Source organism: Cygnus atratus, chromosome 21 (assembly GCF_013377495.2).
Source record: "Cygnus atratus isolate AKBS03 ecotype Queensland, Australia chromosome 21, CAtr_DNAZoo_HiC_assembly, whole genome shotgun sequence".
Taxonomy (NCBI): Eukaryota; Metazoa; Chordata; class Aves; order Anseriformes; family Anatidae; genus Cygnus; species Cygnus atratus.
Window position 1 is genome coordinate 4,498,805 of NC_066382.1, and position 19,409 is coordinate 4,518,213.

General features: G+C 37.4%; 1 protein-coding gene across 4 annotated transcripts in view; it reads right to left on the reverse strand.

Annotated features, from left to right (window-relative positions):
* Positions 1-4,328: 4,328 nt before the first annotated feature.
* Positions 4,329-19,409, reverse strand: part of CLSTN1 (calsyntenin 1) — a 38,948-nt gene continuing 23,867 nt past the window's right edge. For 2 of the 4 annotated variants that reach the window (XM_035557588.1, XM_035557589.2), the window contains 11 exons: positions 18,058-18,179; positions 17,096-17,258; positions 14,969-15,019; positions 13,080-13,237; positions 12,276-12,424; positions 11,563-11,789; positions 10,994-11,164; positions 10,255-10,400; positions 8,595-8,730; positions 7,694-7,878; positions 4,329-6,979 (listed from right to left, as the gene is read on the reverse strand). In XM_035557588.1, the coding sequence (XP_035413481.1) occupies positions 6,785-6,979; positions 7,694-7,878; positions 8,595-8,730; positions 10,255-10,400; positions 10,994-11,164; positions 11,563-11,789; positions 12,276-12,424; positions 13,080-13,237; positions 14,969-15,019; positions 17,096-17,258; positions 18,058-18,179 (1,703 nt within the window). In that variant the 3' untranslated portion in view covers positions 4,329-6,784. The remainder of the gene's footprint in view (positions 6,980-7,693; positions 7,879-8,594; positions 8,731-10,254; positions 10,401-10,993; positions 11,165-11,562; positions 11,790-12,275; positions 12,425-13,079; positions 13,238-14,968; positions 15,020-17,095; positions 17,259-18,057; positions 18,180-19,409) is intronic. The other 2 variants (XM_035557591.2, XM_035557590.2) reach the window with 1 other exon arrangement.

Sequence of the window (19,409 nt, forward strand, 5' to 3'; positions counted from 1 at the left end):
CAAGATTCCTCACCTGCATTCCCGGAGGTCACACTTTTCTGCATGACTGAAGATTGTTGGACTGTCATCAGCTGCCTAATCATGCCTGCTCTAGATCTTTGGGGGACAAGGGGCAGGCATGAGGCAATAAAATTACTGCACACAGTGAAAGGTAGGTAGATGTACTGTATCCTTAAGAACTTGTTAAGCTTCAAATACATCTTCTAATGGAAGAGTTCAGGCTGTCGTAACATCCTTTAAAGTCATTAACTGGGCTAACGTGTCTATTTTCTTGACAATTCAGCTGAACACTGAAAAGCTACTATCCTATAGCTCTTATATTATAGCTGTTCTTGTAGGCCCCTACCATTACAGCTCAGAGGCTTTAACTCACTACGTGATCACTCCTTCTAGCCTGTTTCAGTGTGCAGCAAGGTAGGTCAGTCTAAATCACCTCTGAAACCTACTTGGGTGAATTGTTTTACTCTGCAGTGTGACAGGGAAAAATATCCATACTATTGTATTACTATCTCTCTGCTTCAGAAGCCAAAGTGTTCTGAAATGGAACTGGAGTCCACCTATTGCTGTCTAAAAGCTAATGCCACAAGAACAGGCGTGGGTCAGCCTAATGTGGGTTAGGTACATTTGTTTGCTTTCCTAAATCAGACTTCAGTTCAACCTCAAGTCGCTCCTGGATTTCTGTGTTTTTTCTGTTTTTAAGCCTGAAAACATTAAGATTGCATTTTGAAAATTGGCAAGTAATTGGTTGCTACATGTATCTCCTGTTGGGGTACATTAGAGCTAGTTTGCCACCTGGCTTCCCTCTACTGCATGCATGCAGGGCGCTGGCCTACACCTACGTAATCACTAGGATATAACACTGTAATCCAGTGTCAGCTGGGACAGATGGCACCATTCTGTGCTTAAGTTATTTGGCCAGTCTGCCTTCCTGTGTAACGACAGAGGAGTGCCAGATGAGTGGGTTTAACACTGAAAAATTACTTACAATAAGTTGCATCTCAATTCATCTTACAAATTTGTTCTTTGTTCTTTTCCAACATCCATCCTGCTCTCAACTAAGGTACATGACTTTTTGTCTGTTATTAGAGCTGGGGTGCAAAGACTCTGTCTGCACGGGGTGGTGCAGCCAAAGAGCAAGGTGCAGCTGTCTGTGCTGGTACCTACAGCTGGACAAACTGTTCCAGCCTTCTCCTGCTCTCACTGCTGCCTACGTCTCTTTCCCAAGTGGAATCTCCTCTCCCACAAGGTGCTGTTGTTAATCATGTATTTCTACTCCTGTGTCATATTTTTGTTTCCAGCTAGCGTCCTCACCTGGTGGGCAGTTCTGAGCACTGGTGTTGCAAAGGGACAGATGAACAAGAGCCACTGCTGTCCCTCTGTGCCTCACATGAGCACAGTGAGGTGCATCAAGCAGGCTGCAGCCTATGGGTCATGCTGGAAGATAAGTGAAGTAGTCTGGTTAGTATCTGCTTCCTTTAGCAGTTCCCTGAGGTGCTTTCTTTCCATTTCCCTGTGTTCTCCACAATATCATGTTCCTATGAAGGTGCTATCATTCCTACCTGTTAAGGAATGACAAAGTCATTCCATTTTCAAGACATCACTAAAGCTGAATCAGATCTTTGATTGTATGCCCTTAACTAGGTTAACTAGGTTTAACAATGCTAGATGATCTTTCAAGGTCCCTTCCAATCCCTAACATTCTGTGATTCTGTGAAATACAGGCAGTTCATATTGTGTTTCCTAAGTGACAAGAAATCCAAGTACTGTCAAACAATGGTCTACTCTCATATAAATTTAGTTTCCATGCCTGGTTTGAATTATTTTGCCTAAAACTTACACAAAAACAGCCAGTTTCAGACAGAGGCTGAATTGAACTGTTTATTCTTAGTAGATCTTCCCTGTTATGGGGTAAATTTGATTCATTATTGTTTTTGCATCCAGCATCTAGGTACAACTCATTCTTGACTTTTAGCTCTTTTTAAAACCAGGTACTCCTAGTACTTCAAAACAAACAAAATGCTTCCAGATAATGCTAAGTCCATTGTTTTTTAAAAAGCACAAGTTCAGACATATTTTTCATAAGCTGCATAACTAATTTAATACTTCCTTAAAGTAACTTCTACCTCTGTAGAAAGTACAAGTAGATATTACGATGTTTAGTATGCATGAAACAACTTTAATTAAAAAAAAACACCTTTCTTCATTGCTTTTATATACAAACAGATGATACCAGATGATTGATTAAATGTAACATTGTGGCTCATTTAAATTGTTTTACGGACTTAAGGTTTCTTTTCATGCTATGAAGTCTATTCTATACTGTTTTTTATATATATATATATGTATATATATATATCTGTGGTATAAACCAGGTTGCTTCTCATACAGCACCTGTTTCCAGAAGCAGCAGTTACACAGCAGACAACTGCTTTTAACTTGACATGATCCTCACTGATCCCCGTTTATTACACCTTTCAAATGATGCTGTATGTAACTGAGATTTGGCAGAACATTTCAAGATAGAATGGTATGTGCCCTTGTAATTGACCCAAACTATTTATTACACAACCCTCTCTAACAGTTTTTCAGCATATTAAGTAATATTGAAAGCTTGTTTGCAGCTACAAAAAGCAACTGTTGTGCTGTACTTTCTCTATGTTACAGACCCTAGTTAGTTAGCTAGAACCTAAAGCCAGGCTTTGTATCAGCCCATAGCTATGCATTTGACTTAGAACACTAGGAAATCAACATTGGATAAATGCGTACAAACTGACCTGACCCTATCTTGACTGGAGACAACACTCTAGAACTGCTGCTGCTTCTGGAGATTAGACTAAAAGAAACTTCAAACGGCCTTTGACTTGTTCTCTGTGAAAGGAATACTGCCATACAGTATAAATTGCTTTCACTGATGTGGTTCCCAAGTGTAGTATATTCCTCACTGTTTTCTTGAACTGAACAGCAGTCAGTGGTCTCAGGTTTCAAACTAAATCTTAAAGCAGTGGATCTATATTTGTAAATATAGTATTACAAAGCTGAACTGTTTAACAAATTATGAGAGTAATCCATCTGACATGTTTTTAGCTAATATTTTAAGTATTATAAGGATACTTCTCCTTTTCAGTGCCAGATTGTATAGCCTCTTGCTTCACAGGCTAAAAGGGTTTTAGGTGTCACAAACCAGCAGTAGGGATACGCTCATCTCTCTTACACCCACTTAAAAAATTCAAGTATCTTAAGGACTTGGACAAATGCAAACATTTCCACGGGGCAGCAGATTACGTGTCACATGCTCTATTACAACTGACAGCGAGCCTGTGCTTTCACAGACACATTTTTCATTAGGCCACATCCAAGTTGAGATGCACTGCAATCACAATGGAAGGGAACATGCTAAAAATCTGTAAATGTACATGCAATTCTTTTACATTGCCATCAACTGAAAATCCAGGATCCCATCTGTCATACTGTAGAAAGGCAGTCTTACCTAGCAGGTTCCTTGGTCACTCTTAGGTACTCTGTTCGCAGGCTTGCAGCAGTTCATACCTGTTTTTACAGAAGTACAAAGCAGCAGTGGCTCATGTCATCTGTCCTTCAATCGTACAAGTGCAATAAAACAAAGCTGTATCAACATAAACTGCTAGAACTGAGCAATTCCAAAGGTGTTTCTCAATTCAGCACAGTTTTAGGTAGGTTTTGTAGTCTAGAAAGTTGACTTACCTACAAGTAAGAATGTCCATGAGTCAGTGAGTGGACTTCCTCCCTTGTACTCCACTAGAATAGCATCTTTAATGAAATTCCGATGGCTGTATTGGGTCAGCAAAGAGGCTTTTGTCTCAAATTGACAAAACAGCAGCTCACCTGATACTTCCCAGCAAGTTGAATTGTACCGAGGATTAAAACTTAAAGTTACTTTGAAAAATGTTACATTTCACTGTAAATAAGTAACTTCTGATTTTATAAATATGCTCAAAGTGATACCCCTTTCTACTTCTATTTATTTAGAGATGTTTTTGTGATTTTTTTTAACTGTACAAACAGACTGTGCTTATTCTGTTGCCTTTGAAAAAAGTATTTTTTTAAGTCAAACTATGGTTCTGTAACAAGAGAATGTTTACATGTTTAACTTTTCAGTTGTTTTTGGTACATGTTTTGTACGTCAAAAAATAAAAAAAAAGATTAAATTGTCCACCACGATACCCCAGTCCTTCTGTGCTTCAAAGATCAATGAAAATAAAACTGGACTCTACTACTAGGCAAACTAACACACAGTTAATATAACTTGACCCAACTTCATTCTGTTCATTAAGAAATAAATGCAAACAATCTTTAGAACCAGAAATTTATTGTAGCTTATAGACTTTCCAAACTGACCTGTTACCAATATACACATCTGAAAGTTATACCCACAGTGGCTACAAACTGCATCAGGACGTTTACAACCTTTCAGTATTACCATTAAGTCATGATCAGTTTTAGTCTAAAATACAGCAGCTACAGTGACAGTATATGGAAGGATAAGTCTTCTACACATTAACACAGGACAACTGTCAGACATAAGTTAAAAGTTTCCCAGTTTACTTAAAACTAGCAGTTATATTACCACATAAGTAGTCAAAACCATTTCCCCATTTTAGAAATCTAAAATTTTACATTAAAAAAAAAAACAAAAAAACGGTAAGCTAGTTGTGTGGGTTCTCTCCCCTGCTTCCAGGTCCATCTATTATTGTAAAAGGCACTCCACAGAGTCAAGTGTTACCACCAGATAAAACCCACCATTAGATCCCATTACACACATCAGGAGGCAAGATGTGCACTAGGTGAGAATAGGTCTGCTCTGAAAAATCAAAACTATAGAACACATTTGGATCAATCTTTTATCTTTTTTTAAATTATGACCCTTTTTCTCCCACTCCTTTCCCACCTTTTGGCTTGCTTGTTGCTCCTCTAGTAGGCTTATCCAGTGCAACATTTCCCTGCTGTGTACTGTCAGCCATTAACCAACCTGCTATGACATGCATGGTCTGTGCATCTAGAACACAGGCAGATTACATACAAGATCAAAAACTGAAACTTTGCTTACCGTGCTGAGGAGCGAATGGAGTCCTAGTTTCCTGTTACAAGCAAAACAAGTTACTCTTTAATCCACCTCCAAACATAAAATAATCAAGTAAGCAGATATTCATTACTCAAGGCTCTGCATAGGACAAATAAAGTTAAATGAATAAGACCTGCCTTACGAAAAAACTAGCACTCTCCACCATGGGGTCATAACTTACTTTTCGTACCTTTCAGTCAGTTCTTTAAAAAAGTCCTTTGCAATTCCAAGTTAGAACTTTGATCGGAACCAACCAAAATTAGCCATGACTTGGAATAATATTAATGTGATTCCCAAGGTTTTCTGGTTGGATAATTTATGCTATAGTTTCACCAGCAGGAAAACACAATTACTAAGTGTAAACAAAGGCTTAATACACCAACAGTCCAAGTTACTGTACAAGGAGCTACAGGGAATGAGCAGGAGTGTGGTTAATAGAAATGGTATCAGCTATGCCCCAAACCCTCCCATTCCCAAATGTGAAAAACTGAACAGTCAAATAAACTAAAAAACCTATCTATGCAGACTGGTAGCCAAGGTGTGCAGGTACACAGGTCTCAGGCTTTCCAGCTTCAGTTACCAATGTAACAATCAATCAACTAAACAAACAATCTGTCCTGCCAGCAAGATGAACAGACCATCATTGTACTACAGGCAGCCTCGCTGTAATTAGTAGGTGCTGTGGCAGCACACCACAGCACCAGCACACTCATTTGTCCACCATCCAAGTAGTGTTTTTCTCCCAATAACTTAAACAGCCCTTATGCTAAAACTTTACCGGAAAAAATAAAATAAAATAAAATAGACCCAACAAACTGTATTAGGCAGGGCAGTTGGGCAGCTGAACCTCTGCAGAGGTTCCAAAGAGCCTTTACAGTTTCTCACAAGCTTGTCTGTTCCCTCTGCAAAAACAAAGGATTGGAGGAAAAAAAGAAAAACAAAAAAGAAAAACCAGAGTGGGGCATGAGTGAACAAGGCAGTCAAGGCCAATGACACTGTTTTACTGAAACATCTACACTAGAAAACCGTGCCAGTGCTCCTGCTGCAGTAGTATGAGACTTGTATTACTTCATGCTTCATGATTTTTTTACTTTAGCATGTTTTATACCCCAATCCCTGTTTTCACTACCACAAATGACATAATTACATAATTCCAATATATTTACAAAATATTAAAAAGTCTGTTAATCTTCTACATATTAACCTCATTCTGCCACTTTACACATGCACTAATTTGGGAAAAAAATTAAAAGAAATCAACAGGCTGAAATGATCAGCTTTACCCTTTGTCAACAAGCAATCTTTGTATCTTTCAGAAAGACAAAAAGGAACAAAGCCATATTTGTTTCACAGAGCAAAAAAAGTTCAGAAATTCATGTGCAATGGCTACAGATCTGCAGAGTCACTTAGCTGAGATGACATGAAGAAAAAGTGCAAGGTGGTTCCTCACATAGTGTAAAAAAATCCAGTCACTGAGGCATGGCTGAGGGAAAAGAGGTGCTAACTACAATTCTAGAAACAGCATCAGGAACTAGCTGACATAACACAAACACTGGGATGTGTGTTGGTTGAATCTACTGGCCAGAATGATTTTTTTTTTCAAACACCATGAATCCTTGGGAACAATGGAGTGTATTACAGTGGAGTCTTCTAGAGCAGAAAGAAAGACAAAGGGAACAGCTAGAATCAATAACTGAGGGTAGAGTCATCCCATTCCAGCTGTTGCTGTCTATTAACATTCTGTTGGTCCTCCTCCTGCTCTCCTTCCTCTTCCTCACTACTTTCAGACTCTGCACTAGTGATGTCATCTTCTTCTCCATCTTCACTTTCTTCCTCCTCTTCCTCCTCCTCTTCTTCACTGCTGTGTTGATCCTCATAAGTCTGTTAAGATAGAAATCGGCTGTTGATATCATACTAGCCAAAATTCCCTTTATTCTTTTGGATTGGGCACAAAGTACGCTTATTGAGAAAGAGCTATTAATTCATTACTGTTTTCAGAAGTTCAGCAGTAATCAGGCAACCAGAAAGCAAAGCTTAAGCTCTCATTAAAACTGCTCTTCTTGTTTTGTAACATTTCTATCAATCCTGTCACTCCAAACAAACTAATTCATAAGTATGGTCCAGTACTTCAAATTCTACTGGAAAAAGAACTTTCAGTAAGATTACACAAATAACATTAAGGTTGCAAATCTTGTTTCTGATTTTCCAAAATTTCAGACATTAAACACAGCAGACAGAAACATCCTAAATACAGACAATGTTTCAACAATAAATTTTTGCAACTTTGGGAAAAAAGCTGATTGTCATAAAGGTAGTGTGCAGCATGATAAACACCAGTGTTAAACACTGATCTGTAAAACCTGATTCAAGTGATTCTTGCCCAATTACGTATCACAAAGCTACAGCCCATGCAAGATCCCAAACGTAACTGCTCTTGGGATGTGTCACTTTTGGGCATCTATTAAAAACTCAGTGTCTGTTCTCTCTGTGTTCTACGGTTGTTTTTGCTCTACTACTCTGTCTGTGTACAGTCATACTGGTTACAGCTGGAAGAGGGATTTTTTTGTGCAGTGCTGAGACACCACTCTGATTTACCTCCATAGGGTTCACAGTGATGGTCAAAGCAGAGTCATCCCAGTCCATCTCATTTTCCTTTCCAGTGTCCTGGTCACGCATCGTTCTCTGATGTGCAGCTCGGATTCGGAACACTCCCAGAATAATCATAAAAACCAGGAAACTCACACAAACTACAATCACAACAGTGGCTGTGCTTGGAACAACTGCAACAAGAAAATAAAAGGAGTTTCTTAGATGATACTAATAAACAACTTTCATGTAAAGCTAATAACTAATCCTCTGTTCCCATCACCTGCAAGAGGGAAATGGCATTATACAAATATTGTAGGTAGCTACACAGAGGCAGTTTGTATAAGGCCACTAAAAAAGTCAGTGGGAGAACCAGAAACAAAACTTAATTCCTAAGTATAATTACATCAATCTGAAGGTCTGACAAGACATGGAAAGCAGATTCTACCACACAGACTCCTCTCTAATACGCTTACTTTCCTTCCTCTCACATCCTACCCCCATGTCAAATTTATGTAATTAAAATAGAAAGGGCAGATACCACGACTCATCAAGGGAATAACACTGCAATTCTTTCCTTGTGCCATTCACAAGAAATATTGTCCCAGTTCCTCACAGCCCTTTATCTAGGTCTTATAGTCCCTGCCAAGAACAGTACACCTCCTGTTTTCCAATGCATGCACACCAGCAGAGAGTTTCCCTGCTGGCAGGAAAAGATATTTCATAGATCTACAGCAATGTGCTCCTCCTTGTTCGGGCAACAGCAGAATGGGATCAAGATGCTGCTTAAATTTATTAGTCCAACACATTGGGTTAACCGGGAAAAAAAATCTTGGGTTCAGCAAGAAGCCTTTGTGACAGTTTAACAACAGAAAAAATCAGCTGAACTTCAGTGACTGAGAATTCTTACCTGAAAATGGATGAGGGTTAGCTAGGTTGTGACCAGAGAGATCAACAAACGTATGATGCACTGGATGAACAAACTGTGGTTGCGCAGCTATGTGATTAGCGTGTTCAATGGGGTTAGCTGTGTGGATAACATTCACCTAGGTACAAAAGGAAAATTGTTAAACCCCAGAAATACAAGAGTTTACCTCTCAAGAGACAGAAAGAAAAAAAAAAAGGAAAAAAAAACACAACACAATTTCCCATAGTAAGCATCCCATTCTCATTGAACATAGCAATGGTTTGTCTCTGGGGACAATCATCCCAACCAGCAATTCCTCCTATGTTATAGTTTCTTGTCACATAACCTTTCACTTCTCCATCTTTCTAATCTGTGTTAGTTAATCTGGCGAGTTTTTGTACAGACACCAGTATTTCAGAATAAAACGGGTAAAGCTGGTTCGTTATCAAAATTGGTAGCTAGCCATTTTAATCCTGACAAAACAGTATATAAAAAGGTATGACATTAATTACACTTCTTCATTCCCATTTTTTCTTACTCTGCTGTTTATCTTCAGCTAACAGCAAAGACAAAATCCATACTGCAGACCAAAGGTTAAGAAAAAATTGTTCTTTACAGTTTAACCCAAGCTTAGCATAGCTGGCATTTAAGTACAACTGCAAGCTCACCCTCACAAAGAGTTTTTCATGCTTCCTTGCCAAACAAGCAGAGCTAAATATACCTCTCCTGTGGCAGAACACTGTGATATAGGTTACCTGAGCAGCTGCACAACAGGAAGAGAGCAAGTTCAGTACAGAAAAAGGAAAGCGTTTGCTTTTAATAGTTTGGTAAGATCCCAACTCAAGCTCACAGAATTTCCTCAGGAAACAAAATCACATTACTTAGTTAAAAAAAATTCTATTCTGCAACACAAGAGGCTCTGCAGCCTTTCTCCCTAGCCCCTAATATCCACCCAACTAGTGGTAAATACAACTGTTACCTTTAGTGTCAACCCTTCTGATCAGCTTTAAAACGTAGAAATTCAAACTTATAGATAAAAGATGCAGACGTACGTGACAGTTCCACTCAATTAAAATGACTTCATGTTCCAGCAGCTGAAATTTTAGTATCTACTATGTCACCTTCTGCTGTACTTCCATATATTTGATATAAGCATACCAAGTAATAATTAACCTGTATTCTACTGCAGAAGAAATGCAATTTTAGCCCATCTAGGCTTTTACATCAGTGCTTAGTATCAGTCAGTGTTTTAGGGATCACACAAGCAAAACACTAAAGGGCCCAGCAAGTTCATTTGCAGAATCCTGTAAGTTTTACATGAAAGCTACTCAAGCCTCTGGTCAGTATAGCACCACTATTAGCAGTTCAATCACTTTTTTTTTTGTTAAATTTATATGCTTTCTAATTCAATGCTTTTGCCTTCACAATTCCATTAGCCATACCATTTCTGCTACTACACAAGTTTCACCTCTGTTTAAGCACCCTTATTGAAATATACAATTGAGGACATATGAAATACTGCCTAAGATGTGCAAGTTTACTAATATTTACAGAAAAAAAAATCAATTATTGATCAATAATCCATCAGCTGAGGCACCAGCTATCACCCACCTACCCTTCCAGACCTGACAACCTCCCAGAGTGATCAGAATAGCTTACATACCTCCACTTTAAATTCATTGCTGACATAGCGCCCGTTAAGCTCTGAACAAACTAATTTGAACTTTCTGTCAAAGAGAGAAACAGTGTGCCAGTTTCTGTAGCGTATCAAATGCAAAACTTCCTCATAACTAGCCATAGTATCCACCCCTGTGGAGAGAAACAAGTAAAACAATTACTTTGTAAAAGACTAGGGCAACATCATATACTCCGCAAACTTCACTCCTTTTCTTTAAGCAAGTTTTCTGGGCTGATAGATTTTCTGGCAGCAGAATAAAAAGTAACACCATTATGACAGACATGCACACATGTGGCTTTACTAAAATTTTGTGTTTTACTTTGTGATAAAATCCTAGACCCACATTATGTTTAAAGGTGGCTTTCCTTCTGCATATGTAATATGTTTTGAATATGACACAGAAAGGAATGACGCATGTGTCAAGGCACCAGGTTATCTGTGCAAGAAGCAAGCCTCTTCTAGGGGGCAGAGTGTACTTCATTTCCACAGTTGAAAAGTGACTTGCAATTCAGGACACGAGAGGAGAATAGAAAGAAGGTTCTAAAACAATGTATTTTCTAGAACCACAGATTTCCACAGAATATAGTGGGAACACCTCAGAGCCTGAAATTCTAGTCAAAAATCAAAATATTTGGAGTAAGGTGTTATCAAGCACACAGCTCTCCTTATCACTGATTTCAGACCCTTCAGACCCAGTTGCATGAGCAGAAGTACTAAGTCCTACCTGTGATGATCATGCCAAGGTTAGAACTACTCATCTCAATGCCCTTCTGCTGTAATCGTGTCATGTCAATCTCCAGGCTTTCTTGTTCCTGATTTAGTTCCTCTCCCACCACAGTCACCTCACATGTATCCAGGTTATGCATGATCTCTTCAGATACCAAAGACTCTTGAACTAAGAAGTAAAGGAAAGTCCAGAGAGATAAGCAGAAACAAAGGTGAAGTAGACAAGAGCCCAAGAACCATAAAATATCCCACGCAAATGGAACTCTTCTTACAAATCAGATTTTAAGACCTGGGTCTGAAGTAAAGAGACCAAGGATTCAAGATAATGATAAAACAATCAATCTTTTGGGATTGTTTACACGAAGATAATGGCCTAGACTTACTACCATTTCCAGGCAAATTTCTGTTAGCCCAGAGCAAAGTACCTATACAACTGATATACATCTTCTTTTCCCCTACTAGATTCTGTACCATGAGAGAAATCCATGTCTCTTTGCAAAAGAAAGATCCTCCAATGTGATCACTGAATGGAGTAAGAGTAACAGTCTTAACCAGAAATTATGTTACCTGTAGGATCTTCATCTCCATCTCCCTCGGGCTCCACCTCCCGTGTAATGGTGCTTATTATGCGAAGCTCAGGAAAGAGGGAAATACCCTCTGAACTTTCAAACTCTGAAGCAGACCGGGCAAAATGGTTGATGCCACTAAGGCTGATTTTTGGTTCCTCTGGCTGCAAGACCATCACATATCCCTCCACAGAAGGAATGGAGACACAGGCCTCTTCATTGAAACATCTATGAGATAGAGAAGCGGTTTTGCAGTCTAGGTGGCTATTTGAGAGGGAGCCACAATTACGCAGAGTAATTGCCTTATAAATTAAAAAAGCTCTGTTTCAGACCCAAGAGTCTTAGATAAATTCATCAACTGCTTTGGAAGAATTTCCCAGCAAGGGAACAACCTTACAATTACTTTTTACTTACATTTAACATTTTGCCCCATTTTCTCTGCTATGACTAACAGCCACAGATAACAACTTTAATAAAGCCTATGATACTGGTGGTTCCTCACTGTGTACCCTTGCAACAATAAATTTCCTATCTTACACATTCCTTACTACAGGCTCAGGAAGAAAACAGCAATATTCAGAACAGATGCCACATTCTGATGTAACACTTACATACAGCAAGACTTTTTTGTGTATCACAACTGAGATACATGAACATTTTTCCAGGCTTCACTACCATAATACACAGACACATTATTTCAGCGCTAGGACATACTTGACAGCACTGGTGATTTTAAGCCTCCGGATTCCAGGTGTTGGGAATTGGCGGGAATTCAGATAGGAAATGTGTTGCATGGCCTTATCAACCCTGTCAATATCATCCCCTTCTAAGGTCAGTGTTGACTGACTTGGGTTCATGTGGATCTGAAATAACAGGGAAAAATAATAAAAAAAGAATAAAAATAGTAACATCATCAGGTAACCAAAACGAGAAGTACAGCACTGCTTAACAAGGTAAATGCTACGATAACAACATCTGTATTCAAAGCAATGAGGCCATTATTTACTGGCCTTGTGCTTCACAGTTTAATTTCCCTATTCACTTCCTTATTCCAGTCAAATATGCTTAGTATTTGGTTCTTCAAGAAGAAATCTAGACACTTATCGTAGTTCTGATGTGAAGTAACATGAAGGAGAAACAACTAATATAAAAGAGAAATTTATGTTTGTTCTTACAACCCTGCTATTAAAAAATAAGACATAGAAGTTAGGTTAATTCTACTAAGATGCTTGTTAAGAATCTCTATCTTTTATTAAGACAATCTGGTATAGCTGGTAAAACAAAGAGGCTTTCAAATATGGAATTTTTCCTCCAAAGGAGAGAACACAGTAACTTTCATTCTTAAACTCCACTATACCGATACCTATACTAGAAAGATTTGCTAGTTTTCACGCAGTTTTAATGCAAAATGTCACAACAGGTAAGTTTGTTTTATCTAGAACACCTCTACAAGCAAAACTTGCATCTATTATCAGCAGAGTAATATACATGCTTCCATTTATTTATAGGCAACTTTACCTTCACGCCTTTGCCAATACCATCAGCTATTTGCAAATCCAGTCCTTCTTTGCAGGTATATAGGCAATCTATCACTTTCTTGTTTTCCAGTTTACCAGAACGAATCATCAAACCTGCCAGATTGCCTCGGAAGAACTGAGCCATGCGGAATTCACCACCTTCATAAAGGAAGAAAGGAAAAATCTTAAACATCTTGATTTTATTTATTTTACCTTTTTCTCTTGTAAAACAACAACGATGCTTTGTGGCTCCACAATATATTATAGACATGCAGGTTAGTTTTCATCCGTTCTGGGTGTTAACCTTGTGATTATGTTCAAGCATAAAGAAAGAATTAAGCAGTTCACCATGCATATGGCCTCCAAAACAGGAAGGTGTGGCCATCCTGAACTGTGAAACTAAGGCTACTATTTCCATAAAAAAAAGTATCTTATGCCCATACAGCGAGGTGGTGTTCTTCAGAAATGAAAGACAAAACCAGTGAGATGAACAGAATCCTGAATCCTCGCAATGAGTTAACAGCTTCTCTACAAAACCAGCAGTCTACCAGGATAGAAGACAACAGCATCAATCATCTAGATGTTAGCTACCTAAATCTAAGCCAATCATTTCACGCTCTCTTTACACTCAAATAAGAGAAATAAACTTCACAAAGTGATCCAGCTCTTCCTGTAAAAGACATCTAAGAGTTAACTGGTCCCCTCTAAAAGTGCATACTTCTCCACATGGACAGAAGTGAGGAGTTTTAAACTCAAGTAATTTGTTTTTTTAGACATTTGAGTTAGGCCTGACGAATTACAACCCAGTGATTTTTTGAAGATGACACCAAACGATCACCTAGTGAGCTTATTAATGGGGGCCAGAAAACACCTGCTGGAAATTTGTATTTCAAGGTCATCACTTAATAAGCTAACAGATTCTAATAAACATATCTAAGCGTGTTTTAAAGATTCTACATGATGAAGGATCCCTGACGTAACTCGATACAAGTTTTCAGTAGTTAATTGTCCGTTATAAATGATATAATTTCCAATTTAGACTTGTACAGTTCCAGAATCTAGCCCCTGGATTCTGTTACATCCTTGTCAAACTAAAACACAATGCACAGCTCAAAACCTCTTCTCAGTCTTATGTAGACCATTTCAGAAATTCTTAAACTACACAGAACAAGTACATAACTTGAATATACTTTTAGAAATATACGCTTATTTCATTGTCCCAACTCAAGACACAAAATCCACTGAGCTATCAACTATAAATGTTTGAGAAAATAAAACCCTGTAGCCAACCAGGAATACCTGGGAGCCAAAGCCTTTATATCTATTCACTAGCTTGAACTTTGTATCATTTTTTCATCAAATGAGTATCCAACCCACTGTAGGCTACAGCCTGTCTTTGAGTTAAATATGAGCAACCTGATCTAAATATGAAACCGCTTCTCCTTTGAGTGGAGAGCAGGACCATCCAACTTCCAGAGGTCCTTTCCAACCTACTGAATGATTCTGTGCTATGCATACATACATATATGTACATATGCTTTTATACACACATATAGGATGAAGTATTTTTATGTCTTAACCAAACTGGACAAGAGAGATCATAGCCAATATTTTGCACCAGCAACTTATTTTACACCACTTCACTGCAATCACAATGGTTGCAAATTTGTACATGGATGTGCAATTGGGTGCAACAAAAAAAAAAATAAGAGAAAAAAAAAAATCAGTCGGTGAAGCTCTGGAAATAAAGGCACAATGAAGAAACAAGCCTAGCAGAGGATTATGTGAAGGTCAATGGCCCGAATGCAATGCCTGCATTTCATGCTGCGTGTGAGATGAAGCAATGTCTTGGCTTAAAAATGAAAACAGTAGGGAAAAAACTCCAGCAACCTGCAGAGGTCTCGGGCACAGTTTCATTGTCATTTTCATTTTCTGTATATTCTGTAGAAAAGCAAGACAAAGAATAGGACAATAGGGAAGGGACCAGGTTGTTACCATTTGTCAAATTCCCTCTTAGGTCACAGAAAATAGATACCACTACTTCCCCCCAAAACCATGCTTATACTCCACCCAGCTTCTCAAGGATTATGAGTTCTCTGAAAACTGCAATTCAGGGAAGAAGCATTACTAAGCTATTACAAGAATAAACATTCATGACAAGACAAATCTGAAGAGCCCCATAACACAAGACACAGTAAAAATGGTCACAATGGAGACTAACTACAAATACCCAGTCTCACACAAACCACTATTAGTAATGAGAGGCAGGTCTATCAGCTGGCTTATTTTTTCACCTCTCCCTAAAGGAGAAATTAAGGTAAGATCCAGCCTGTACCAGTAGATCACCTGATGGTATTGAATGTTAATCAAAAGAAGCTATTAGTGACACACATTTCTTATCATAATAATAGTAACATATGTATCAAGTAATCAATTTGTCAGATGGAAGTGTGTTAAATAAGAAAAAAAAAGAAAAACAGCTTTTAATCTAGTTTAGGAAACTTATTGTTGGTTTTTTTTTTTCAAAAATCACAGAATCTCTCCCTCCTTTGGCATAACTGTTTTTCCTTCTGTGCTCTAATTGCCTAAAAATCAGATCTTGGTAGAAATTTTAAAAAGGTAGCCCCTCAAGTTCTTGTATTGCAGACTTTTAATGCTCCTATTTCAGTATGCTGTTATAAAAAAGTAAATTAACGTCACAAGAAATTAAAGAATCATATAATGTTGCTAATGTGAAAGCACACAAGTTTGTAGACTAAATGCTTTTGTTCGGATATAGAGCATATACAGAAGCCATTACACCATTTATATGCTCATCTGGAACAGTTTCCAAGCTGCAGTTTCTTGAAAACCAGCCAGTATAGCTTCCCTTTGAACTAAAATAGATAGCTAGAAAGTCACAGACAGAATATGAGATGAATAATGGAGAAAATAATTAATTGACTCAAAGAGATAACAGAATGAATTTTAACACAAAAATAAGAAATGCTGAAAGACAAAGAACTTCCCACAAAATAGTAAGTTTGACAGAGAGGGTATTTTGGTAATTTAACCTTCATTCATACTTCGAAGCCTTAAAACTCAAAGAGAGAAGAGACATCATGACAAAAAAACTGTTAATTTGACATAAATTTCCCCAAACTTCCCATTTGTCTTTCATTCACAAGCTAATTCTATGCATTATTGCAGACTGCAACTACAGTCCACATTCCGAACTACAATAAAGCATGAATGATTTAGCACTGTTCTCTCTGTGACCCAAAAGATCAGCTTTTTATCACCTAGGAGGTAATTAAATCAGCGAGCAAAACATTTCAGTTCAGGACTGTAAAGCAAGAGCTTTGTTACAGAAATCTCTGGTACCAACGTACTTTGATTAGCCAATGTTCCATGTTCAGATGCTTTCTTTTTTTTTTTTCCCCCCACAAGCTTTGAAGAATAGTTTCATAAGTATTAGAGAATATGAAACAGCATTTTACAGCTTGCAGAATATTGTGTTTTAACCGTAGTCTGCATATAATAAAGCAGATGCAGATGCTTTCTACGTTTATTTCTGTAAGCAGAAATGGTAAAATACCTGAGACATCATCACTGTGTTGCTTAGCTGGTCTGCTGACCATATTTCAATTTATGAGAACACTTATAAAATAGGACTTTCAACCTACTTGAAATTAGCGTTCTACATAGTAATCTGAAGTATAAGATGTACTCTTACAACTGTTATTAAAATTAAGTCATCTATATTCTCAGTTACCACAGAAAGCCCTTTGATGGAATACTGCTTGGTGAATAGCCCTGTATTTCATATACACCTGCAGCCAATATGCAAAAAAAAAATCACAGAAAAAATGGCTAAGAGAAGAAATATGTGATATTAGTTAGGACCAAAAATAATCTGCATAAGACATAAAAAGTCATCTTTAATGCATTAAAAAGATTAGCTATGTACTACTAGGCTAACCACAAAGATTTTGCTTAAAAAAATAAATAAATGTCTTAACAACTGTAAATAGTCACCTTGCCAACATGCTCCAACTACTAGCTGAGTTTCTATTTTGGAAGGATGAAGTGGATAATCTTCAGTCACTGGGAAAGGATCATAGGAAACACCATCTACATAAAGAGTTACCGCAGGAAATTCAACGTTGAGGACATAATGATGCCATTCTTTGTCACACACCTGAACAAAAAAGTTTTAAAAATTGCTTTAATCTTTAAAAAAAACATTGCATTTGAATAACTGGATCTGATGCATGTTTTGCATATATATATACATATATGTAGACATACTGACAAACTATAAGTTTGTATAGACATACTTTATGTTTCACACATATGGAACAACAGAAAAAAGCAAAGCAACCACAGGTTTATAAATAGTTTCTTTTCTTCTATAGCCAATATAGGAAGCTGCGTGTATTTCCATTCCTTCAATTTTTATAGGATCTAAATATTAACCACTTATTTAAATTAAAAAAATATATATCCACATGTTATCATTTATAAATACTGTCATAATACAACATTACTTGACAAAGGATTTGTTTTTTGCTGAGAGGGACTGGTTAGAGAAACGTGACCATTTTGAATACAACAAAGCTTTCCACAACATAATTATTTATATGGAAAGTCAGTTACTTTTTGGAAAGCAATAATCTTTCCCCAAAGATATATATGGACATTTTACCACTAAAGCTGTATACCTTGCCCTGTATAGAAAATACTAGGATACAGTGAGCTATGTTAGAATGTAACTCTGGTCAAGTAACTGACCAGATCCAGTGGGCTGGAAAAGCACACTAAATATTTAGTCCCTCCCATTTCACTCTTCACAATCATAAATTGGGTTCTGTAAAGCTTGGTATGAGGAGTCTGGAATTGCAAAAAGTATTTATTAATAATTATATTATCAAGGAGTTTAGGCTCCAGTGTTTTTCACTGCATTCTAACACCTTCCCAACTGTCCCTTCCAAACTTACTTGGTTCAGTTTCCAATGAAATTCAGCAGGCTTGTATGTTTTTCCCTCTGAAGGATCTTGGCGGAAGAGGAAAACCAGTCGGCAGTTGTGTACGTACAGTGCATAGTGGTGTCGGTTCATATCTGCACAAGAGGTACAATTAGTATTACACTTTTCTGTAAGCATCAAGAACTCCAAAAAATTCACACATTCTGAAATTCCGTATGTAAATGCCCAGTAGTTGATAGGAAAAACAAATGTAGAAGCAAATCAGACACGTTAAGTGGAATGAGAAACATCTATAGCAGTAGTTCATTGAAACATTCTTGAACAGACCAAGAATAACACACAGCAAAAACAATAGACATCTATTTCAAAATCCAATCTGAGCCAAGGCCTAGGATTGAAAACTGACAGGGATAAACCCTCTGAAAAAAAAGAAAGCAAGAAAAAAAAAAAAAGAGAGCTCTATTTACAAACAGAAAAAACTTTTTGTTACAAATGAGCATCTTCTACCACATCTAATTACTGTTTTGGAACACATATACATGATGGCTGCTCAACAGACTTTTTCTTAAGTGTAAAGCATATAGGCCTAGCTCTAAAGAATGTAAAACTTAAATAGAAAGGTGAGAAGCTAGGAAAACAAGTAAGAATAAGGAAAGGAAACATTTTAGCTACGTCATCCATACCATGGCATGGATAAGTCAAGAAATGGAATGAAAAAGTACCAAAACCATACCAATCTTTCAGTCTGACATCATTGAACTTAACTGTATTGTTCCGGTGCAATTTATTCAGAATTATCTCTCTCCAACAAACCTAGTTCTAGACTTTCAACATTGCATAATGTACCATTGAAATCAAGGCAAATTATATTTCTAATACTAGAAACTATCTGTTGCAATTATTATATGGTTAGGTCACACCAAAGAATAAGAAAACTTGTTTTGAAGGTCTCCTTCCCATGTACGTTAGAACAGGAAAAACTGTATTTAAATTTGCCTTTTTTCTCCAGTTCACTCCCTTTCATTAATCTACAGTTTTGGGTTTTGATTAATGAGAATGGGTGAAGGTAGGGAAAAGAGGAGAATTATTTGTACCTGGTTCTGAATGACAGTGACTTTTCTCCTGTTCAAAGGAATAGTTTTAGGATATTACAGATACTGTTAAATCTTTCTTATCTTTAAATACAATTTAAATAAGTTAAATGTGAAGGCCGCTACATTTGGTCTGCATTCAGACTGGTTTCTTTTGAAAAACCTAGCAGCATTTTAACTAAAATATCTTTTCTAATACACTGAACAAATCCACTGCTCCAGATTACAAAGGAAAGAGCTCTTTTACCCCCATTAGACAGCAATTACAGAAAC